Source organism: Meles meles, chromosome 3 (assembly GCF_922984935.1).
Source record: "Meles meles chromosome 3, mMelMel3.1 paternal haplotype, whole genome shotgun sequence".
NCBI classification, from domain to species: Eukaryota; Metazoa; Chordata; class Mammalia; order Carnivora; family Mustelidae; genus Meles; species Meles meles.
In genome coordinates, this window is record NC_060068.1 from 79239548 (window position 1) to 79265896 (window position 26349).

At 37.8% G+C, this 26349-nt stretch overlaps 1 protein-coding gene across 1 annotated transcript in view; it reads right to left on the reverse strand.

Moving 5' to 3' along the window:
- SCAMP1 (secretory carrier membrane protein 1) overlaps positions 1-26349 on the reverse strand; it is a 141262-nt gene that overhangs the window by 13514 nt on the left and 101399 nt on the right. The window contains exons 7-8 of the mRNA XM_046000136.1: positions 17337-17438; positions 14690-14807 (exon numbers count right to left, since the gene is read on the reverse strand). Of these exons, the coding sequence (XP_045856092.1) occupies positions 14690-14807; positions 17337-17438 (220 nt within the window). The remainder of the gene's footprint in view (positions 1-14689; positions 14808-17336; positions 17439-26349) is intronic.

A 26349-nucleotide genomic window follows, 5' to 3' on the forward strand; every position in this document is an offset into this window, starting at 1 on the left:
AATATATAGAGATTACTTAGATAAAATATCCTATGTATAGCATTATAAATATTAGCAGAGCCAACAAATTTGAACATGCCTATAAAGATGGTTTTCAATCATTTAGACATATCAATCTTGATTCAGGATCTATTAAGTACTTATAGAAAAGAATAACAAAAAAATAGGGGGCAATCAGAAAAAAGTGAATATACTAAGGATACCACTTGAGGGCAGGATATAAACAACTTACTCAGAGTGCCAATTTTTCTAGGGATTCAAAGGTATCACTGTACCTACTGTGTATCCCTTGGGTGAAGATAACTAGTATGTGGACCTGCATTTTAATAGGCAGTGTGAATCATCTGAAATCAATTTGTAATCAGGAAAAATTATAGTGTTGGATGATTCAGAGAAAGACAGAGATAAAAGAAGTATACCTATTTGTGACTATAAAAAAAAGTGTAGTAAAATTATCAGCATTCTGTCCTAGATCCAAATAAAGCAGAAAGAAAGAAAGAAATGAAAAAGAAGAAAAGAAAGAAAGAGGGAGTGAACAATAGCAGTGCTTTCAAGGAAAGTGAAAGCATCAATTTTAATCTAAGAAGACTATTACTTAAATGTAAGCTTATGTTTACAAAGCATTTACTATAAAACACCAATTTAACAATCAATGAGACGTCATTATTCTGGACCAATACCCAAATTCTATAGTCTCACACAAAAGTATTTTCATAATGGGAGCACCTGGGTGGCTCAGTGAGTTGAAGCCTCTGCCTTCGGCTCAGATCATGATCTCAGGGTCCTGGGATAGAGCCCCGCATCGGGCTCTCTGCTCAGCAGGGAGCCTGGCTCCCCACCTCTCTCTGCCTGCCTCTCTGCCTACTTGTGATCTCAGTCTGTCAAATAAAGAAATAAAATCTTAAAAAAAAAAAAACTTTTCATAATGGACAGATTGCCATTTAAAAAAATTTTGAAGGATTTAGAGAAACGTGTGTGTGTTTTTTTTCTTAAGATTTTATTTATTTGAGAGAGTGAAAGACAGAGAGAGAGCATGAGCAGGAGGAGTGGGAGAAGGAGAAGCAGACTCCGATTGCGCAGGGAGCCCCAATGTGGGGTTCAATCCCAGGACTCCGGGATCATGATCTGAGCCGAAAGCAGATACTTAACTGATTGAGCCACCAAGCACCCTGGTAAACTTGTTTTTTTTAAGTGAAATAAGTTTTTTCTTTTTTTGTTTTTGAAAGATTTTATTTATTGGGACAGAGTGACTAAGAGAGAGAGAGATAGAACACAAGAGCGGGTAGGGAAAGAGGCAAAAGGAGAAGCAGACTCTGAGCTGAGCAGGGACCCAAGCTGAAGGCAAATGCTTAACCGACTGAGCCACTCGGGCATCCCAAAGTAAGTTTTTTTTTGTTTTTTTTTTTTTTAATTTTTATTTTTTTATTTATTTGACAGAGAGAAATCACAACTAGGCAGAGAGGCAGGCAGAGAGAGAGAGGAGGAAGCAGGCTCCCCGTGGAGCAGAGAGCCCGACATGGGGCTCGATCCCAGGACCCCGGGATCATGACCTGAGCCAAAGGCAGAGGCTTTAACCCACTGAGCCACTCAGGCGCCCCCAAAGTAAGTTTTTTCTAAAATTCTTTTGAAATGTTTAAAAAACCACTGTTAGTAATTACTTTGTTAATGCGAACACAAATGTCTATGAACAGTTTCTTAAATTTCATCAGAAAAATCATTCAAAAGTAAGTCCCCAAAGGAATACAAATTAGGTATCATCTATTTATCTCTTCCATACTAAGTTATTCTGGCTCTTATACCAATGAAAAGAAGGAAATTTCTGGATTCCCCATTATGACCCATTGAAAATTCCTACCCTTTAGTCCAAAACTATTACTTAATTCTATTTGGTTCCTAAAGAAGACCTTTTTAAAAAATAAGTAATTTCTAGAAACAATCAAAGTGAAAGATTAAGAAATCTGTGAAAGGTAAGAGGTGAACTGTTCCTTTATCTGTGAAGAGACAGATATTCTTACATTTCAATTTTTTCAAATGTCAATTATAAAATGACATAGGAGGAAACAAAGATACCATAGCACTCAATGCTTACTTTCTCCAATTATGCAAGACCAAATCAGAATGCCAAAAGAATTCTCAAAATTGTATTCATTATAAATTGAAATAAATATATAACTACCAAGCATGTTTAGCTGGGGCTGGAGATACTGAGTAGTCTAACAAACTGCAACAATTCTAGAGTCAAATAGTGTGCATTGGGAACTTTTGGAGGGTATTAACTGTTTATGAAGAGCCTGACCCCTAGTGGCTAGCAACTATGGCTACATACACACAGAAGAAACAGCCAGTACTTTTTCAGCGGTTTGTCTGGTGTTTTTACTGGATCTCAATTTCTATCAAAAGTAAGAGAAATCGGGGCACCTGGGTGGCTCAGTCAGTTAAGTGTCTGTCTTCAGCTCAGGTCATGACTCTAGGGTCCAGGATTGAGCCCCATTTCAGGATCCCTACTCAGTGGGGAGCTGCTTCTCCCTCTGACTATGCCACTCCCCATGCTTGTGCTCCTTCTCTCTCTCAAATAAATAAATAAAATCCTCTAAAACAAACAAAAAAAGTAAGAGAAATACTTGCTACTGCAAGTATGAAATCTGAGCTCAAATTATATTTTAGCTTATTATATTGTCCCCATTTATTGTACTTCATAAAGTCATATAGAAAATTAACTCATCTAAATTCCTATTTCATTAGAATATGAGATTCAGAGAAGTTCAGGGACTTGTACTGTACTGACTGACAGTGAACATATATAAAAGGAGTTAACTGGTAATGTCTTCAACAATGAGGTTAAAAAAAAGAATGGTCAACCAAAAAAGAGTATGCTGCACAATTCCCATATAAATACATTTATTTAGGAAGCAGTCCTATTTCTTTTGAATGCCTGGCATACAATCAGCACAGCTCTAAAACTCTTCCTTTCATGGGTTGGATCTTACAGAATTGCGTACCTGGGGGGAAAGCTGCACATCAGAGACTTGAGTGCTGCACATAGCAGCAGGAGAATAAACACTGTCTCCACACTCTGACTGTATTAATCATCTGTGCCACACACGCCTCCATCACCCACCGGTTAAAAATCCCTCCACATTCTTTCCTCAGCAGATCTGCAGTGTGTTCTACCCTCACCTCATGACCACAACCACTTTCCAGGCTTCATTTACATCAAGAAGTCATTACTTCCCAAGTCCAGAAATCAGCCTAAAGCTCTTTCCTTTGCTCCCAACTCATACATCCAAAAGCCTATGTGTATTTATACTTTGATGCTCCAGCATTATTTTAAACTCTCTGGATTCAAAGCTGAAAACAACTTGATGCCCACATATCTTCTCTCTCTCTCTCTCTCCATATACATATCTGGAGAGAGATATATATATATAATATATACTTACATATATAATATTTATGTACATATGTATGTATGTATCTAGGCTCCATTCCCAATGTGGAGCTAGAATTCACAACCCTAAGAGTAAGAGTTGTGTGCTCTAGTGAATGACCCAGCCTGGTGCCCTGATGCCTATATTCCTCTTCCTGTACTCTCTTCCTGAATGACCCATCATCTAAAAAGCTCTGTGTAATCCTTGAGTATTCCCTCAACCTCCAATCCTAGGCCCAGGTCCAATCAATACGAATTGCTCATTTTCCCTTGACTATAGTGACTTCACACTGCCACTTCATTAGTTCTGGCCACCATTACTCACCAGCTTCTTACTTTGTCTCCCAGTCTTCATTTCTCCAAGTACCACATCCCTGCCCTACAAATGCCAAATCTATTTGAGAACACACTTTCTAAAGCTCAAATTGACCAATTCAATTACTTTCCTCTTTAAACCTCTTCTTTGGATCACCACCACTCTGTAGAGAAAGTCCAACTTCTTTTTTTTTTTTTTTTTAAGATTTTATTTATTTATTTGACAGAGAGAGATCACAAGTAGGCAGAGAGGCAGGCAGAGAGAGTGAGAGGGAAGCAGGCTCCCCGCCAAGCAGAGAGCCCGATGCGGGACCCGATCCTCTTAATAAGTTTTCCCAGTTTACAAGACTCTGCAGAATGTAACTTATGGGCGCAGCCTCCTCTTTCCCTGTCCTCCACAAGCAACACCCTACATTTCTCCCTGCCCAACTCATACCCCAGGTTTACCTCCCATCTATTCTGAGCTATTTTTAATTCCCCAAATACACAACATTATTTCCTGCAACTAGATAAGAAAACAGTATTCCTGCTACCTGGTACCTACTTATCCTCTTCCTTCCTTTACTTAGATAACTCTTGTTCATCATGCTATCTCAGCTAAGATAGTATTTTTAAAAAACCTCAGGGGCACCTGGGTGGCTCAGTCAGTTAGGCATCTGCCTTCGGCTTGGGTCAATAATCCCAGGGCCCTGGGATCCAGCCCCGTGGTGGGCTCTCTGCTCAGCAGGGAGCCTGTTTCTCCCTCTCTCTGCCTGCCTCTCCCTCTCTCTGCCTGCCTCTTTCTCTCTCTCTCTCATAAATAAATAAAACCTTAAAAAAAAAATCCACCTCACTACTAAAAAGATCACCAAACTTAGGTGTCTCTCCTCTGTGATCCCTATACTTATCCCTATAAATAGCTACTAAATCAATGAACTGTGGGGCCTAGCCACTTGTTTCTCTTTCAGGCCAAAATGTGAGCTCCTTGAGCTCATGTATAATATAGTACTTGACACATAACACATGCTCATAAATGGTTAAGAAGTGAATGGAATCTGCAACATATCACAAAACCCTCCACTGTACTCTGAACTTACTACATTTCTAGTTTAATAAAGCACCCCCAATGATACATTAAGTAATAATTAAAGAAATGTTCAAAGAGATGTTGTCATGGTCACATTTCTCTGGCTGGCTATAGTCTATGGATCAAACACTAACCTAGATGTTGCTGTAAAGGTATTTTGTGCACGTGATTATTAATCAGATGACTTTAGGAAAATGAGTGTTCTGAATTATCTGGGTAGGCCTCATACAATCAGTTGAAAAGCTTTAAGGGGCGCCTGGGTGGCTCAGTGGGTTAAATCCTCTGTCTTCGGCTCAGGTCATGATCCCAGGGTCCTGGGATCGAGCCCCACATCGGGCTCTCTGCTCAGCAGAGAGCCTGCTTCCTCCTCTCTCTCTGCCTGCCTCTCTGCCTACTTGAGATTTCTGTCTGTCAAATAAATAAATAAAATCTTAAAAAAAAAAAAAAAAAAAAGAAAAGCTTTAAGAACAGAACTGAGGTTTCTCTGAAGAAGAAGAAATCCCACCTTGGACTGGACTTCAGCTTCTGCTTGAGATTTTCAAACCCTGTCTGACTGCCTGCCTGATGGATTTTAGACTAACCAAGCAAGCTCTCACAACCATATAAGCCAATTCCTTTCAATAAATCTCTTCATTCTGTTTCTCTGATACAACACCGATTGACACAAGCATCTACTAAATAAAAGGAGACACTCAACCAGATTCTGCAATAAACTGATAAGGGGCTCAAGAAGACCAGAAAAAAACAGTTAATTTTAATTGAGAAAGCCCTTTGCTCTGGAACCTATGTTCCCTGTCTCACTCAATCCTCACCCCAGCACTATGGTCATAGTTATTATTTCCATTCCTTCCTTCATTCAACAAATACTTTGAATCCTTATCGCAGCCTATTTCTGTCAGTCACTGTTCTAGATGTAGGAAATATAACCTCAAAGAAAACAGACTAGGTCTCTGCTCTCATGGAGCTTAGAGGACAGGTGATGACACTGAACCTGAGTGGTTACAGAAGACTGCCTCAGCTCACAAAGCACTAAGTCATGGCACCAGAATTTCAACCTGAGTGTATGGTTCCAAAGCGCTTGCTCTTCTAATTCCAATGCTAAAAGACATGTTCACCCAGAGGAATTTTAACAAGTTGGGTACCCAGAATATAAGGTATATAAAGTGGCTTGTGCCCAGATGCTTCAATGAGTAATGCCTACAATACGTTCCCCAAGAAAACAGACGATGACCTAATCCTGTAGACATGGGTAATGAGAAAAATTCTGTGAAAGAGGTATGAAGATTTGAGCTAGATCTTGAAAGAACACTCATAGGTCTTCAACTGGCAAAGAAGATGAAGCAACCCAGGAGTCAAGAGGCCCAGCAGGAACAAAAACGGGGACAAAGGAACATATGTGATATATATAAAGAAACTTAGAAATAGTTTGGCTAGAGGAGAAAGTCTGGCTCCAGAAGCAGTAAAAGGTGACTAGTAGCCTACTTCCCACAACCACCAAAATCCCATTCCCAATCCAGTCCACTTCAAAAATCTTCAGATTGCTGGGTTTGGGGTTTTTTATATTAACATAGTAACTACAAACAAAATGGACAGAAGGAAGTTGGGAGTGTGAGTGATTTACAAAACAGTTCTGGGCTAGCTGAGACTGGGAATGGAAGGGAAGAAAAAGATTCTAAGAAATTATCTAGGAAAGTGACTTAAAAATTAACGGAAACACTGACAAAAGCAGTCAAAGTGCTGAAATAAGTTTAAATGGAATCACCAGAAAATACTTAGGATCACCAAATTCATAGTAGGTACTTAACAAATGTTCCTTTTTCAAAAAAACAGCTTCCCTGAGATAGAATTTGCATAATGAACTATTTGCCCTTTTGAAGTGTAGAATTCAATGGGGTTTAGTATTTATTTATAGTGTTGTGAATATATCATCTATAAATCTAACTGTAGAAATTTTCATCACCACAAACAGAAATTTTCTAACCATCAGCAATCTTCTCTGCCCTAACCCTAACGGAAGTCAACCAACAATCTACTTTCTATTTCTAGAGAGTTGCCTGTTTGGGACACTTCATATAAGTGAAATCATATAATATGTGGTATTAATAAACATTTTTGACTATGAATCAGAACTTCTAGTAAAAGCTAGTTCTGAGAAGGAACTGACAAGTCGCGGCTGCATTACTGTGAGATGATACTGACCAACCGGAGACCTAAACACTCACCTGATCAAGCAAGTAAATTTTTTTTTTAATTTGTTTATTTTCAGCATAACAGTGTTCATTGTTTTTGCACCACACCCAGTGTTCCATGCAGTACGTGCCCTATTACCCACCACCTGTTCCTCAACCTCCCACCCCCCCCCCGCCCCTTCAAAACCCTCAGGTTGTTTTTCAGAGTCCATAGTCTCTTATGGGTCATCTCCCCTTCCAGTTTCCCTCAACTCCCTCTCCTCTCCATCTCCGCATGTCCTCCGTGTTCTTTGTTATGCTCCACAAGTAAGTGAGACCATATAATACTTGGCTCTCTCCGCTTGACTTATTTCGCTCAGCATAATCTCTTCCAGTCCCGTCCATGTTGCTATAAAAGTTGGGTATTCATCCTTTCTGATGGAGGCATAATACTCCATTGTGTATATGTACCACATCTTCCTTATCCATTCATCCGTTGAAGGGCATCTTGGTTCTTTCCACAGTTTGGCGACCGTAGCCATTGCTGCAATAAACATTGGGGTACAGATGGCCCTTCTTTTCACTACATCTGTATCTTTGGAGTAAATACCCAGCAGTGCAATTGCAGGGTCATAGGGAAGCTCTATTCTTAATTTCTTCAGGAATCTCCACACTGTTCTCCAAAGTGGCTGCACTAACTTGCATTCCCACCAACAGTGGAAGAGGGTTCCCCTTTCTCCACATCCTCCCCAACACACGTTGTTTCCTGTCTTGCTAATTTTGGCCATTCTAACTGGTGTCAGGTGGTATCTCAATGTAGTTTTAATTTGAATCTCCCTGATGGCTAGTGATGATGAACATTTTTTCATGTGTCTGATAGCCATTTGTACGTCTTCATTGGAGAAGTGTCTGTTCATATCTTCTGCCCATTTTTTGATATGATTATCCGTTTTGTGTGTGTTGAGTTTGAGTTCTTTATAGATCCTGGATATCAACCTTTTGTCTGTACTGTCATTTGCAAATATCTTCTCCCATTCCGTGGGTTGCCTTTTTGTTTTGTTGACTGTTTCCTTTGCTGTGCAGAAGCTTTTGATCTTGATGAAGTCCCAAAAGTTCATTTTCGCTTTTGTTTCCTTTGCCTTTGGAGACAAATCTTGAAAGAAGTTGCTGTGGCTGATCTCGAAGAGGTTACTGCCTATGTTCTCCTCTAGTATTCCAATGGATTCCTGTCTCACGTTGAGGTCTTTTATCCATTTCGAGTTTATCTTTGTGTACGGTGTAAGAGAATGGTCGAGTTTCATTCTTCTACATATCGCTGTCCAGTTTTCCCAGCACCATTTATCGAAGAGACTGTCTTTTTTCCATTGTATATTTTTTTCCTGTTTTGTCGAAGATTATTTGACCATAGAGTTGAGGGTCCATATCTGGGCTCTCCACTCTGTTCCACTGGTCAGTGTGTCTGTTTTTATGCCAGTACCACACTGTCTTGGTGATCACAGCTTTGTAGTAAAGCTTGAAATCGGGTAACATGATGCCGCCAGTTTTGTATTTGTTTTTCAACATTTCCTTAGCAATTCGGGGTCTCTTCTGATTCCATACAAATTTTAGGATTATTTGCTCCAGCTCTTTGGAAAATACCGGTGGAATTTTGATCGGAATGGCATTAAAAGTATAGATTGCTCTAGGCAGTATACACATTTTAACAATGTTTATTCTTCCGATCCAAGAGCATGAAATGGTCTTCCATCTTTTTGTGTCTTCTTCAATTTCTTTCATGAGTGTTCTGTAGTTCCTTGAGTACAGATCCTTTACCTCTTTGGTTAGGTTTATTCCCAGGTATCTTATGGTTCTTGGTGAATGGAATCGATTCTCTAATTTCCCTGTCTTTCATTGTTAGTGTATAAGAAAGCCACTGATTTCTGTACATTGACTTTGTATCCTGCCACGTTACTGAACTGCTGTATGAGTTCTAGTAGTTTGGGGGTTGAGTCTTTTGGGTTTTCCATATAAAGAATCATGTCATCTGCGAAGAGAGAGAGTTTGACTTCTTCCTTGCCAATTTGGATACCTTTTATTTCTCTTTGTTGTCTGAATGCCGTTGCTAGGACTTCTAATACTAGGTTGAACAAGAGTGGTGAGAGTGGGCATCCTTGTCGTGTTCCTGATCTCAACGGGAAGGCTGCAAGCTTTTTCCCATTGAGGATGCTATTTGCTGTGGGTCTTTCATAGATAGATTTTATTAAGTTCAGGAATGTTCCCTCTATCCCTATACTTTGAAGTGTTTTAATCAGGAACGGATGCTGGATTTTGTCAAATGCTTTTTCTGCATCAATTGAGAGGACCATGTGGTTCTTCTCTGTTCTCTTACTGATTTGTTCTATCACATTGATTGATTTGCGAATGTTGAACCAACCTTGTAACCCAGGGATGAATCCCACCTGGTCATGGTGGATAATCTTTTGAATGTGCTGCTGGATCCTGTTTGCTAGGATCTTGTTGAGAATCTTAGCATCCATATTCATCAGGGATATTGGTCTGAAATTCTCCTTTTTGGTAGGGTCTTTGCCTGGTTTGGGGATCAGGGTAATGCCGGCTTCATAAAAAGAGTCTGGAAGTTTTCCTTCTGCTTCAATTTTTTGGAACAGCTTCAGGAGAATTGGTGTTGTTTCTTCTTTGAAACTTTGGTAGAATTCCCCAGGGAATCCGTCAGGTCCTGGGCTCTTGTGTTTTGGGAGGTTTTTGATCACTGCTTCAATCTCATTACTAGATATCGGTCTATTCAGGTTGTCAATTTCTTCCTGGTTCAATTTTGGGGGTTTATAGTTTTCCAGGAATGCATCCATTTCATCTAGGTTGCTTAGTTTATTGGCATATAACTGTTGGTAATAATTTCTGATGATTGTTTCTATTTCCTTGGTGTTAGTTGTGATCTCTCCCTTTTCATTCATCATTTTATTAATTTGGGCTTTCTCTCTTTTCTTTTGGATTAGTGTGGCCAATGGTTTATCGATCTTATTGATTCTTTCAAAAAACCAGCTTCTAGTTTCATTGATACATTCTACTGTATCTCTGATTTCTACCTCATTGATCTCTGCTCTGATCTTGATTATTTCCCTTCTTGTGTGTGGAGTTGGTTTGATTTGTTGTTGATTCTCCAGTTCTTTAAGGTGTAGAGACAGCTGGTGTATTCTGGATTTTTCAATTTTTTTGAGGGAGGCTTGGATGGCTATGTATTTCCCCCTTAGAACTGCCTTTGCTGTATCCCATAGGTTTTGGACCGAAGTGTCTTCATTCTCATTGGTTTCCATGAATTGTTTAAGTTCATCTTTGATCTCCTGGTTGATCCAAGCATTCTTAAGCAAGGTGGTCTTTAGCTTCCGGGTGTTTGAGTTCCTTCTGAACTTTTCCTTGTGATTGAGCTCCAGTTTCAAAGCATTGGGATCTGAGAATATGCAGGGAATAATGTCAGTCTTTGGGTATCGGTTGAGTCCTGCTTTGTGACCCAGAATGTGGTCTATTCTGGAGAAGGTTCCATGTGCACTTGAGAAGAATGAGTATTCTGTTGTTTTAGGGTGGAATGTTCTGTATATGTCTATGAGGTCCGTCTGGTCCAATGTTTCATTCAATGCTCTTATTTCTTTATTAATTTTCTGCTTTGATGATCTATTTCTGATAGAGGCATATTAAGATCTCCTACTGTTATTGTATTCATATCAATATGACTCTTTATCTTGATTAATAGTTTTCTTATGTAATTCAGTGCTCCCATATTGGGGGCATAGATATATTTACAATTGTTAGATCATCTTGGTGGATAGTCCCTTTAATAATTATGTAGTGTCCGGGACACCTGGGTGGCTCTGCCTTTGGCTCAGGTCATGATCTCAGGGTCCTGGGATTGAGCCCCGCATCGGGCTCTCTGCTCAGCAGGGAGCCTGCTTCCCCCTGTCTCTCTGCCTACTTGTGACCTCTCTCTGTAGCAAATGAATAAAATCTTAAAAAAAAATAAAAAAAAGAATTATGTAGTGTCCTTCTGTATCTCTGACTACAGTCTTTAGTTTAAAATCTAATTTATCTGATATGAGAATCGCTACCCTGGCCTTCTTTTGAGGCCCATTGGCATGAAAGATGCTTCTCCATCCCTTCACTTTCAGTCTGGGTGCATCCTTAGGTTCAAAATGGGTCTCTTGTAGACAACATATGGATGGGTCCTGTCGTTTTATCCAATCCGCAACCCTGTGTCATTTTATGGGCGCATTTAGGCCATTCACATTGAGAGTGATTATTGAGAGAGAGGTTTTTATTGACATCGTGTTACCTTTGAAGTCTTTCTGTCTGTAGATTGTTTCTATATTTCTGTTCAATGATATTCTTGGGATTTTTTCTCTTTTATAGGAAATATTTCCTGCAGTGTCAGCTTGGTGGTTGCATAGTCTTTTAAGCCTTGCCGGTCTTGGAAACTCTTTATCTCTCCATCCATTTTGAATGTCAGTCTTGCTGGATAGAGTATTCTTGGCTGCATGTTCTTCTCATTTAGTACTCTGAATATATTTTGCCAGCCCTTCCTGGCTTGCCAGGTCTCTGTAGACAGGTCTGACGTAATTCTAATAGGCTTTCCTCTGTATGTAAGGAGCTTCTTTGTCCTAGCTGCTTTTAAGAGGGTCTGTCTTGAAACATAATTCCTCATTTTAACTATAAGGTGTCGCGAGGACTTTCGAGAATCTAAAATCTTGGGGGGAAATCTCTCTGCCTCTAGTACATGAACATTGTTTCCATTCGTGAGATTGGGAAAATTTTCATAGACAACTTCTTCCACTATATCTTCTAGACTTCTTTCTTTTTCCTCCCCTTCAGGGATTCCAATAATTTTGACATTGGAACATTTCATGGCATCATTTATTTCCCTGATTCTGTTTTCATGGCTTCTGAGCTCTTTGTTCCAGGCTTCCTCCTGATCCTTTCTCTCTACCTGTTTGTCCTCCAGATCACTAATTCTATCTTCTGTCTCAGTTACCCTAGCTTTTAGAGAATTTAGATTAGATTGGAACTCATTGAGAACATTTTGAACATCATCTCTGGTGGCTTTCAGTTCTGCCCTAACATTGTGAACATCATCCCTGGTGGCTTTCAGTTCTGCCCTAATCAATTCCGTTTGGTCATCCATGGCTTTCTCCAACCTAGCTATTGCCTGGATAATTGTTAGTCTGAATTCCTTTTCCGACATATTGTCTATGTCGATAGCCATTAGCTCTGTTGCAGAAGGTCCATCCTCTGTATTTTTCTTCTCTTGGGTATTCCTCCTCCTAGTCATTTTGGTAAGAGGTGACTGAACAGATGCAGCTGGATGTATCGACTGTGGTGCAGTCAAGGTGCATCCTGGAACGCTTCTGTGCAATGAGGGTTCCCCACCCAAATGAGAGAAAAAAAAAAAAAAAAAGAAAAAGAAATAGAGAAGAAGAAAGAAGAAAAAAAAAAAAGGAAAAGAAAAAAGGAAAAAAAGAGAGAGAGAGACAGGAAAAAAGGGAAGATAAAAGAGAAGGCTCAGCCCAAAAGGGCCCCAAGGTAAGATTTATGAAGTATACAAACAAAAACAGACAAACAAAAAGACTGCCACTGGCGTCTTCTGCTCCTGTAGAGATCCAGATGTGTATAATTCTGATCTCAGGCTGATTTCATGGGTGGTCGGAGTTCCTTGGTAGGTAATCAGCTCACTTTAGGGTAAAGGTTGAAACAGCGCCTCCTCCTACTTCCCCACCATCTTGACTCCTCTTCTCTTTGTCCTCTTCCTCTTAAGGTCCAGGGTCCAGTCTGTTCTGACACAGACACTCTCAGGTTCTGTGGCTTAAGATGTCTTCCATACACTCTGGTCCAGCTCAGACTGGCCTCCAGTCCTCCAGTACTTGGTTTCCCTGGTCTCCTATCCTCTCATTCACCTCCGTCTACCCAAGTGCTTTCTCCAGACCGCGCACCCGCCACGTGGTCTCCCCCCCCACAGAGCCTCTGCTGTATCACATCGAACGGGAAAGTTTCAAGTCCCAGGTAAAAAAGAATGGGTTCTCTCTAAGTGTATAACATCCATATCTCAGCACAGACTCTGGCAGAAATCACCACTGAAAGAGAACTAGGGTAGGAAACCCCGAAGTGTAGTCGCTCAGTTTCTACAGGCTCAACACAACACTGAGTTAAAAACTCCCGGAGAGCAAGTAAATTTTTATGTAAAGCATTATGTCTTCCAACTCCAAGATTCTAGGTCACCCATGATAGAGAAGAGAAGGAATTTAAAATTGGAGAAATTAAAATCTCCAAGGAGAAAGATTATATAGCACAAAGAGCAGAGAGCTGATTTCATTTAAGAAGACCTGTACACAGGAGTTGGACAAAGAAATGAAGAAGAAAGAACAGCCTCAAAGGCAGGAGAATCAGAACGAAGACTGAGGAAGAGGGGCCACCTGTAGTGTAGAAGACTGCAGAGTTGAAGGAAAAAGGTAACTGCAAAAAAGGCTACAGAATTTAGTAACTTTGGGAAGCTGAGTTTCTATAGTACATGTGTGCAGTTCAGAAAAGAAGTAATAGCTTTTGAGAGAAAATGAGTAGCAAAATATGGACAGAAAGAACACAACGTGGTCTTCAGAGTTTTGAGAAGATAAAAGGCAAATGCACAAGTAAAATATTTCAGGAGTGCAGAGTGTTCTTAAATATAAGGTACAGTTACTTCTAAGTATTCCTTATACACATTCTCAAGTTACCAGACAGTAAAAAATAAAGAAAAAACTGTTCTAAGGAATTATCTTCTTTAAAGTGAAACCCACCAAAAGGTCTTTATCATCTTGAAACATAGGGTTTATTCCCATGGTTTCTGTATCATGTAGAATCTACGTTTGAACACACGCAGAATATCAAAAATATGTATCTGAGACACAATTAAAACTTTATATAAACAGGGGCGCCTGGGTGGCTCAGTGGGTTAAAGCCTCTGCCTTTGGCTTAGGACATGATCTCGGGATCCTGGGATCCAGCCCCACATAGGGCTCTCTGCTCAGCTGGGCACCTGCTTCCTCCTCTCTCTCTGCCTGCCTCTCTGCCTACTTGTGATCTCTGTCTCTGTCAAATAAATAAATAAAATCTTTAAAAAAAAAAAAAAACTTTATATAAACAAATGAAACCACTGATTTCTCTCTCACCCTATGTATTTATTTTTTTAAGGCGATGAAAACAGCCATGGGAATCTTATACAGAGAAATACAGCCAAGATAACTGGGAAGTCACTAAAAACAAATTCATGTTATAACTCAGCCCAAATCTGTCATCAGCTTATAGTCATAATTTCATGCCTTTCAATTTTAAATACAAACAAAACACACATTCCATACAAATTTACTTCTATGTATTAATCAGGCTAATATGCTTTATATTCAAAAAAAGAAATTAGATAAAATTTTTTAACTCCAAAAATTTTTAAGTGAGATTGCCTATTTATCAAAAAAACCTTGAGCTAACAGGATTTATAAATATTTCCTTTTTACAGAAGTTAAAAATGTGATGACATTTTCTTTACGCTTAACTTACAATTGTAAAAGGTAATCCTCAGAGAGCACAGTTGCTCAAGAAGAACAACAGAACAGCTTGAGGTTACACTGAATTAAAAGCAAAATGGGAAAGATGGGAACTGAACGTGATTAAGTACAAAAATTTACAGATGTAAAATTCGCTTACCTTTTTAAACATAACTAGTGAGATGACCGCTGATGCTGTGAAAAGTGCTGCTATGATTATCATCATAATTCCAACAGGAATACTTTGGTTGAGACCAGTAAGGGATGATATCCAACCACTAAGAAGTAATTACAAAAAAAAAGTGTGATTAGACAAGTAAGTGAATGACTGCTTTAAAAAAAAAAATAGTAACCAATATATTTTCAGCACTTATAAGCCAGGCAATATTCAAGTTATTCATATTAACTCACTTAATTTTCACAATTCCATAAGACAGATGCTGTTTGAAATTCCTATTTTGCAGATGAGCACCTGAGTCAGAGACACTCATTAACCTGCTCAAAGTCACACAGCTAAAAATGCCATAGTCTGAATTCAAATCCAACACTAAGTACCAGAGCCTTAAGTGTGTACCACCAGATTTTGCTTTTTTTAAGCAAATGTGCTCATTATTACTTTCATTTCTTTTTAAATTCTGCTTAATTACGAAAGAAAATATTTGCAAACTGTATACCGAACCAAGAATTAGCATCCAGAATATATGAAGAACTTTCAAAGCTCAATGGTTAGAAAAAAAAATTCCATTAGAAAATGGGCAAAAGACATGAAAATATGTTTCATCAAGGGGATATAAAGAGGCAAATAATCAAAAGAAAAGAAGTTCAACATTATGAGTCATTGGAGAAATACAACTTAAAAACCTCAGTGAGCTATCACTATACATCTATCAGAATAGCTAAATTTTTTAAAAATGGTAACACCAATCCTGGTCAGGATGTGGAGACTGAGTCACTCATACATTGTTAGTGGGGTTGTAACCTGGCAGGGTCACTCTGAAAAACAGTTTGTTAGTTTCTTAAAAATGACTATATATGCAACTTCCATATGAACCAACAATTATACTCTTGGGTATTTATCACAGAGAAGTGAAAGTGGAGTTTCACACAAAATTTGTTCACTAATGTTTACAGAGGCTTTATTTATAATAGCCTAAAATTAGAAACAGTCCAGAGTCCTTCAAATGGTGAATGATTAAACTGTGGTACATCTACAGTTTTACTCAGGAATAAAAATGAACAAACTATTGATACACACAGCAACTGAGATGAATCTCTGGAGAATTATGCCAAGCAAAAAAAGACAAAAATTACATACCCGGTGATTCCACTTATATAACACTCTTGAAATGACAAAATAATAGAAATGATGAACAGATTAGTGATTGCTGGGGTTAAGAAGTAAATGAGGATGGGAGGAAGTGAATGTGCTATAAAAGGGCAACATGGGAGATTCTCTGGTGATGGAAAGGTTCCTTATCTTCACTCTACGAATGTCAAGATCCTGGTTTTGACATTACACCATGGTTTTGCAAGATGTCACCAATGAGGAAAACTGGGTAAACAGTATTATTTCTTGTAACTACGTGAACCTGCAATTATCTCAAAATAAACAAATTTTTTAAATTTTTTTTTAAAATCTGCTGAATCATATGAGGTCTAGGTATCTTAAAACATGTCATCCTATATGCCCCCTCACTAGCAATCTCCTTTGCTATGAAGCCACTACACAATGTTATGCTTAATTTTAACACATTTTTCTAAATTTGTGCTAAAAAGCAAAAGAAATTACTTTAATTTCATAAGAATAAAAAGACTGGTTCTGTTAACATAAGCAGTCTATTTTTTTAATTAAACATTTAAAACATTTCCTTTCCCTCATATGCCAAAGACTAAATACACTATTTGAAATGAGAATGTATTTTTTAGAACTAATTTAAAGTATCCATATAAATTCTCTGCATGTATGCATGACCACTAGAGGATCCACAAAGCTACCTATAGTCTGATAGGTAGTCTGATAGCTGCCATTCTCCACTGATTCAGAACTAGCACACAAAATTTAAGTCCTCTATGTACTCTAGTTATATCCTTAATATTTATAAACATTGCAGCAAAGTTGCCTTGTACATGCTTTTGCTTACAAGAATTCAACTGTATGCAACTCAATTAAAATAGAAAAGAAGAAGGTTAGTTTCAGAGATCTGTACTCTTCACCCACCATTTCATTCAAGGAATGTTTGCTCCAAAGTGTATGAAGAGAGATACCAATCTGCCATTATCTCCTAGCCTGAGTCTAAATAATTTAGTTTCAGTTTCTGAGTGTCTCCTACAAAGTGAACACTGCACTGATCCCATTTTCCAAAGATAAGTATCCATGTGCATATGTGTGTATTTGTGTGTGTATGGAAATATATGTCACTATACCTAAACAGTGCTTTACACATAACAGATAACTTTTTCCTTAAGTCCTAGAAGTTCTTTTCTCTCCCTTTCACAATCCTTGGCCCTGCTATTTGACAACTCTTCGGTATTCTTTTTACTCTTCCTCTTAGTGCCCGTTACATACACATTTCATTTAAACTAGATACAATATGCTATTTTTAAAAATGACAACATAATTTTCAGTAGAATGGTTTGCCCAAAGGTTATGCCTTTGACATTTTTTTAAATGCATTTTTTACTATTTTCACATTTGTTTACTTTTGCTAATCTGGCTTTTCTATGTCAACTATTTTTAGGAAGCCAAAATTATGTAGAGATACTAGATAAACAGATTAAAACTAAAGTAATTAAAGTAAATGACTTACCAGTTGCCCCAATTATGAAATCCTGCAGCTTGGAGTACATGAACAGCAAACTGACAAATATAGACGAAGAAGAATACAAAGAATCTGAATGAACTGTCACTCCTTTAAAAAAAAAAAAAAAAAAAAAAGGAGGGGAAAGAAAGAAGAGTAGTGTCATTTTTCTCAGTAACTTTATATTACATGAAGAAAGACATTCAAACACTGAGAAATAACAGTATTTTTTAAAATACCACTGGCAACTATTTAAGGTTATCAAGATAACGTATGTGATCCCTTTTTCCAAATACTCAATAACATTTTAACTCATTTTTTGGTCCTTTCACTTTTCAACTGTAACACACATACTTTGGCAAAAAAGTTTTTGTTTTCTTCTAAATTATTAAACAGTTTCCTTGAGTTTAATTAACATACAATAAACTGCAACTATTTAAATACACAATTTGATAAGGTTTGACATATATATATATATTCATGCATCTATTTCAATCAAAATAGTAAGCATTTCCCAAAAGTCTCCTTGTCCACCTTGATAATCCCTCCCTTTTCATCCCACCCACTGCTTTCTGTCACTATAGTTTTCATAGTTTAGAATTCTAAATAAATGAGATCATACAGTATATACTTTCCTGTCTGCCTTCTTTCACTCGGCACAATTATTTTGAGATTTGCTCAAATCTTGCAACATATCAAGAGTTTCATTCCTTTTCACTGAGTAATAGTCTACTGTACAGATACACCACCGCCTGTCAATTCATTCACCTACAGATAGACTGTTAGGTCATTTGTAGTTTTTTTACTATTACAAATAAAGGTGCTATTAACATTCATGTATAAGTCTTCCCATGAACGTAAATTTCCTTTTCTCTTGGATAACTACCTGAAAGTAGAATGGCTACATCCCATGATGGGTATATGTTTAACTTTTTAAGAAACTGCCAACTTTTCCAATGGGGTTATTCTATTTTATAGTCCCAGTGGCACTGTAGGAGTATGCCAGTTCCTCCACATCTCACCAACACTTGGTACGGTCAGTCCTTTAAATTGTAGCCATTCTAGTAGGTATATACTACTATCTCATTTGATTTGAATTTACATTATCCTACTAGCTAACATTGAGCACTTTTTCATTGCCTTTTGCCATCCATCTTCTGTGGTGAATTGTTAACAATCTTAAAAAAATCTTTTCCCAATGTTTTAACTGTTTTTTTCTCTTATTGTTAAGTTTTGTGTGCTTGCATGTATCAGTCCTTTATCAGATATATGTTTGGCAGGATTTTTCTCCCACTCTCCGGCTTATCCTTTCATTCTTTGCAGAATGTCTTTTAAATAGCAAAAGTTTTGCCTTTTTATGAACTCTGATTTGTGAATTTTTTCTTTTATGGATCTTGATTTATCTGAGAAATCTTTGATAAAGCCAAGAACACAAAGATTCTTTTTCATGTTTTTCTCTAATAGTTTTATACTTTCAGTTTTGCATTTAAATCAATGTTCCTTTTTGAGTTAATTTTTTAAAATATAGTATGAGGCATGGATTAAAGTTTTTTTCTCATTTATACAACATCATTTCGTTAAAAGACTGTCCTTTCTGCACAACATTACCAGTGCATCTTTTTAAAAATCAGTAATCTGTATATGGGTGGATTTATTTCTGGATACCCTCTTCTGTCCCATTGTTCTACCTGTCTACCTATATGTCAGTATCACACTATTATGATTACTGGGGTTTTCTAGTAAGTCTTCAAATTAAGTAATGTTAGCTCTTCAAATTTCTTGTCCTTTTTCAAAGTTGTTTTGGTTATTCTAGGCTTTTACATTTCTATATGCCTTTTGAATCATCTTATTTAATTCTATAAAACAACCTGCTGGGATTTTTATTGGAATTGCATTGCATTTACAGATCCATTTTGAGAGAATTCATATCACAGTAACATCAAGTCTTCCCAACTATTAACAAGGTATATTTCTCCATTTATATTTTCTACACAAATGGCCAAATGATCTGCAAATAAAGATGGTTTTACTTTTTCCTTTCTAGTCTAGGTGCCTTTTATTTTTTCCCTTGCCTCTTTATACTGGACAGAACTTCCATTACAATGGAAGTGTTGAGAATGAACATCCTTATCTTGCTCTTGATCTTAGGTAGAAAGACTTAGTCTTCACTATTCCGTATTGTGTTAGCTGTTACAGTTTTTCATAGATGCTCTTTATCAAGTTTAGAAAGTGCTCTCTTTTTTTAAAGATTTATTTATTTATTTTAGAGAAAGGGAGAAAGACCATACACGGGGGAAGGGGCAGAAGGAGAAGGAGAAATAGTATCAAGCAGACTGGATGCTGAGCGCAGAGCCAACACAGGGCTCGATCCCACAGTGTGAGATCAGGACCTCAGCCAAAACCAAGAGCTGGACACTTAACCAACTATGCCACCCAGGTGCTGCTAAAGTTCTCTTTTTTCTATGTTTACTGAGTATTTTCATCATGAGTTTTATTTTGTCAAATGTTTCTTCTACATTAAGATAATCATACGCTTTTTCTCTTTTAATTTATAATATGGTGAATTATGCTAATTAATTTTTAAATGTTAAACCAGGAATTGAATTCCTGGAAAAGCTCTACCCACTTGATTATAACATGGTATCCTTTTAACAAATTATTGCATTTGATTTGTTTGTCAAGATTTTCCACTCTCTTTTCATTGCAGTGACCATTCCAACCCCAAAACACATTTTTCAAGGCCCTTTAACATTTCAACTTTCTCAGAGTCAACATAAAATTGTTTCCTTCCCCAGAGATAAAAATAGAAGCCATAGAAATAAACCTCAACTTTCTTCTCCATATAATGACTTTCGAAATTTATATATACCGCCAACCTTCCTTATTGCTTATCTGTGAGGAGGCAGTATCACTCATTTCAAAATTAACACTTGCATAAAAATCTTCAGTCCATCATTCCAGTTCCTCTGGAACACTCTCCTTAAGTAGTTACTTAACTTCTCCCCTAACACGTGTCTTCAGTTCTTCCACTAAGATCTTTTCAGTGTATAAACACAGTTCTCATCTTCAACTAGCCCTCCTTTAACCCTATCTCCCATGCTAGACTTCCACCTACTTGATCTCCCTCCTTCCCATCAATAAGAAGTCTTGATTTCCTCTCCTTCCCTCTTCTCATTCACTTCTCAACCCACTGTAACTTAGCCTTTCCTCATCTATTCCTCCAGAGGTACTTCAAAGTCACAGGCAGTCTATGAATTTCCAAACCAAATTTCTCAAGTCTGTCCTTATTGTGTGTGTGTGGGGGGGGTTCTTTTCTTAAAGGAATCTCCCACTGAAGATCTTCCTTAAACACTCTTTGACCTTGGCTTTTATAATATTACTCAGTTCTACTTCTGTTTCTTCTCTAATCTATATTACTTCTCAGTCTCTTGTTTCAAGATCCACCTTCATGTCATATTGTAAAACTGTCAGGAAGTTTTGTATCCTCTAATGTTTGACCCACCAAGAACAGGATGAAATCCAAATAATGTAACCCAACATACGTATATCTTCGTAACAGAAACTGAAGAACATGCTTTGCTATCTCAATGCTTTTATTTACACTGTGTCTAAAATGCCCCATACAGTCCTCTTTTCTGCCTGGCAAACATGTACTCAGCTTTCAAGATGAGTTGCTAAGTGTACCCCACACTAAAATAAAGGACAATTAAGCTCTATCCCTCAAGAGTAGACTCCACAATTATATTTGGAATTCTGTATGTAAGATTTGTCCTTTCAGCTCCATCTGTTTATTCATCATTTGTTTCCATCAGTATGGACTCATGGATATTTATTTTATTCTTTAGGTTAAAATTAAACACTATCATTATTTCAGTTTTAGCCTTTTAGAATCTATTTGCTTAAGCATTTGGTCTCTGCTCATTTTGTATTCTCCTTGCTTTAGAATCACCCATTTCTCCGAAGTGCAAGAAGGCAAACTTTAATAGTTCATGAATAATGTTTTCTATACTAGATTTAAATCAAATGGTTCCACCTTTCACAGTAATTGATCAGTAATATATTACACCAAAGTGGTATTACTTACTGACCATAAAACTCAGAAAACTTCAACAACAAAATACAAACAAGCAACAAAAAGTTCACAATATAAAATTCTATTTTTATTAATACCAAATAGAAATACCATGTATGCTTCATTTCTCCAGGCTAATATATGGTAAACAAATACCATTTTTAATAAATCAATTTCTTTACTCTTTTCAAATAGGTACTCCTGAAATATATTTCTATTTCCCTATCCCTTTAGTAGAAAAAGATTCTAACTTATAATTTTCTTGTTCTTAAGTTTTTACTTCATTACCTGTGTACCAAGAAACCATATTATCAAATGGTTAAAATTATATATGGAATATATACTCTGAAATAAAAGCTTCCTACATAATATTTAATGGCTTCACAACAGTGATTTCAGTTCCGTAAGAAGGCTCTTTCTTGGTTCCAAACTCACAGATAAATTCTAGAAGCTACAACTGCCTAATAACCACCTCTGGTTAAGAAATCTATTAGAAAATACAGAATATGTTTTCAAGTCCTATGAAAGAAATCCTACTAAAAAGCAAGTATTTCTAAAATACTGCTTTCAGATAGAAATTGAAGAATGTTAAAACTGGTTCACCTTTCTCTTTTATACATACAGTTAGCATGTATAAAAGTAAAGTTAGCATTCTAAATTGATCAAATAAAACCCCAAAGTCTTTGAAACGCATTTGGTCTACTTCTACTTTTTGAACAGACTAGACACCTTTCTCAATATATCTTGTTTGTTTTATGTGATTAACCCATTCTTCTGTTTGTGGACAAGGAGACAGTAAAATTCATGTCATTGTACACCTACCAAATAAATATGATTATGTTAAGACACTTCATATTTCTCTGAGATATAAACTCCATACACCAGCAATTAGTTAACTACCTAAACTCTTACCTCCAAGAATACATAAATCTTCTATATAACCCATCCAAATTATTACAAATGCAATATTAGTCAAACTCAATTTTTAAAAAGTTGCCTCATTTTTAAAAAATATTTATTTAAGAGAAAGAAAGGGAAAGCAAGTAAGAGAAAGTGAGAATAGGGGGAGGGGAAGAGGGGGAAGTGAGGGAGAGAGAGAGAGAGAATCCCAAGTAGACTCCCCACTGAGCAGAGAGCCTGATGCAATATGGGTCTCAATACCACAACCCTGATATCACAATCGGAGCTGAAATTAAGAGGTGGACGGGCAATCCACTGAGCCACCCAGGTGCCCCAGGTTGCCTCATTTTTAACTAAACAAGCAGTCACTGAAAATATAACTCTTTATATCAAAGGGACATTTAAACATGTGAGTCTGACTATCCTGTGAAAATAATTTTACAATACAGGATTACATTCCCTGCCAAAAGCCTAAAAATTATTAAAAATTCATATGCAAAAAATTGAGCTAATCAGTTTTAAAAGTCTATTAAGTTTAAATAACTTCCCATATACTGAAGAAAGGAAAACTCTATAAAGTGTAAATTAACAAATCTGACCAATACAATCATCAGATGAATACCAAGTTCTTTTGAGATGCTTGAGGGAAAAGTCAGGTAAGGCTGCCAGAAGACACCGAGGTGGAGGGCTGTAAAGGGACAGAACCAAAATGAGAAGTCCAGGAGAAAAAAAATCATCAGGGGTATAGAAGAACTTCTACTGGCACCCAGAACCAAAAGCAGTAGGTCTTATATAATAGGAAAGATTAGGAAATAAACTGCTCAAATAACCCAGCTTGTATATAGCTATTTCAAGCCAAAGAAGAAAAAGTACAAATACACTTGAAAAAACTGCTATCAATTGATTTAAGCTAAGCACTTTTAAATTGTAATCTACTTCAGTTTACAATAAACTATTTATGGTACTGTGAATCTGTTTTTATAATAAACTCACCTACAGAATCTATTTCCTCATCAGAATCAAATAATAAAAGCTTTCTACTACTTGTCATCCTAGCACTTCCAGATCAAAGTCTACTAGAAAACTGCATCTCAAATAAGTCAGTTGGCTTTGGCTTAATGTCTTCAAATAATACACTGCCAAGTTACAACATACTTTTTTTTTTTTAAGAAGTATTTATTTGAGAGAGAAAAAGAGAGTGGGAAAGCACACAAGCAGAGGAGGGGCAGAGGGACAGAAGAGAATCCTAAGCAGACTTCCCCCCCAGGGTGGAGCCCAACCATAAGGCTCAATTCCACAACCCATGAGATCACAACCTGAACCAAAATCAAGAGCCAGATGCTCAGCCAACGAACCATCCACGGGCCCCAGAGAGTGAGAATCTTAAGCAGGCTCCATATCCAGTGCAGAGCCCCACACAAGGCTCAATTTCAAACCTTGGGATCCCAACCTGGAGAGCATGACCTGAGCCAAAATCAGGAGTCAGATACTTAACCAACTGGGCCACCCAGGTGCCCTGTTACAACACCTTAAAACAAAAAAATTCTCCCCTAAATTTTCATAATAAATTCTCAGAAAATAGATTTATATGATCTTAAAAGTTTATCTCACATTACCTATCAGTATCAGAGATATTAATTACAACTACAGTTTGGGAAGCAGAGAAGAAAAGGTATTTCATCATTTCAAAAGAGCAAACAAAAATTTTACATTTGTAAAATGTATAAAGGAGCTCCCATGATAAGGGAAGACAGCACAGCTTAACTAAAATACTAAACATTTTACATTCGGTAACTTGGCATAGGAGGTAAGAGCGTGTAGCTTTATAGACAGACTTGGGTTTGAATCCAAAAGCCTCCCATTAAAAGTTGTGTAACCTCAAGCAAAATCTAAGCCTAAATCTGAGATTTTCTATTTACAAAATGGCATTAAGAGTGGAATCTACTGGAGAGGAGTCAAGATGGCGGAGAAGTAGCAGGCTGAGACTACCTCAGGTAGCAGGAGATCAGCTAGATAGCTTATCTAAACATTGCAAATACCTACAAATCCAATGGAAGATCAAAGAGAAGAAGAACAACAATTCTAGAAACAGAAAATCAACCACTTTCTGAAAGGTAGGACTGGCAGAGAAGTGAATCCAAAGAGACGGGAAGACAGACTGCAGGGGGAGGGGCCGGCTCCCAGCAAGCGGCGGAGCAACGGAGCACTAAATCAGGACTTTTAAAAGTCTATTCCACTGAGGGACATTGCTCCAGAGGCTAAATCGGGGTGAAGCCCACGCGGAGTCAGCGTGGCCCCAGGTCCCACAGGGTCACAGAAGGATCGGGGGTGTCTGAGTGTTGCAGAGCTTGCAGGTATTAGAAAGGGGAAGCCGGCTACAGAGACAGAGCCCAGGAGTGAGCTCTCAGCTCGGGGTTACCTTGAACCGGTCGCAGGCTAGGTGAGCTTGGAGCGCAGCCAGAGGCCAGGGACATGGGAGTGATTGGGCACTATTCTCTGAGGGCGCACTGAGGAGTGGGACCCCGAGCTCTCGGCTCCTCTGAGCCGGAGACTGGGAGGCCGCCATTTTCATTCCTGTCCTCTGGAACTCTACGGAAAGTGTTCAGGGAACAAAAGCTCCCAAAAGCAAACCCGAGCGGATTACTTAGCCCGGCCCCTGGTAAGGGTGGTGCAATTCTGCCTCGGACAAAGACACTTGAGAATCACTACAACAGGCCTCTCCCAGAAGATCAACAAGAAATCCAGCCAGGACCAAGTTCACCTACCGAGGAAAGCAGATTCAATACCAAGGAGAACAGCGGAATTCCAGAGGAGGGGAAAGAAAAGCACAGAACTCATGGCTTTCTCCCCATGATTCTTTAGTCTTGTGGTTAATTTAATATTTTTTTCAATTTTTTTTCTTTTTTCTTCTTCTAAATTTTTTTCAACGTTTACCCTTTTCTTCTTTAACGTTTTTTAACTAGTTTATCTAATATATATATTTTTTTAATTTTTTATTTATTTGTTTTCTTTTTTTATTTTTTTTTTCCCTCAAACTCTTTTTATTCCCTTTCTCCCCCCCACGATTTAGGGTCTCTTCTGATTTGGTTAAAGTGCATTTTCCTGGGGTCTTTGCCACCCTTTTAGTATTTTACTTGCTCCTTCATATACTCTTATCTGGACAAAATGACAAGGCGCAAAAATTCACCACAAAAAAAAGAACAAGAGGCAGTACCGAAGGCTAGGGACCTAATCAATACAGACATTGGTAATATGTCAGAACTAGAGTTCAGAATGACGATTCTGAAGGTTCTAGCCGGGCTCGAAAAAGGCATGTAAGATATTAGAGAAACCCTCTCTGGAGATATAAAAGTCCTTTCTGAAGAAATAAAAGAACTAAAAATCTAACCAAGTTGAAATAAAAAAAGCTATTAATGAGGTGCAATCAAAAATGGAGGCTCTCACTGCTAGGATAAATGAGGCAGAAGAAAGAATTAGTGATATAGAAGACCAAATGACAGTGAATAAAGAAGCAGAGCAAAAGAGGGACAAACAGCTACTGGACCACAAGGGGAGAATGCAAGAAATAAGTGACACCATAAGACGAAACAACATTAGAATAATTGGGATTCCAGAAGAAGAAGAAAGAGAGAGGGGAGCAGAACGTATATTGGAGAGAATTACTGGAGAGATTTTTCCCTAATATGGCAAAGGGAACAAGCATCAAAATCCAGGAGGTGCAGAGAACCCCCCTCAAAATCAACAAGAATAGGTCCACACCCCATCACCTAATATTAAAATTTACAAGTCTTAGTGACAAAGAGAAAATCCTGAAAGCAGCCCGGGAAAAGAAGTCTGTAACATACAATGGTAAAAATATTAGATTGGCAGCAGACTTATCCACAGAGACCTGGCAGGCCAGAAAGAACTGGCATGATAGATTCAGAGCACTAAATGAGAAAAACATGCAGCCAAGAATACTATATCCAGCTAGGCTATCATTGAAGATAGAAGGAGAGATAAAAAGCTTCCAGGACAAACAAAAACTGAAAGAATTTGCAAACACCAAAC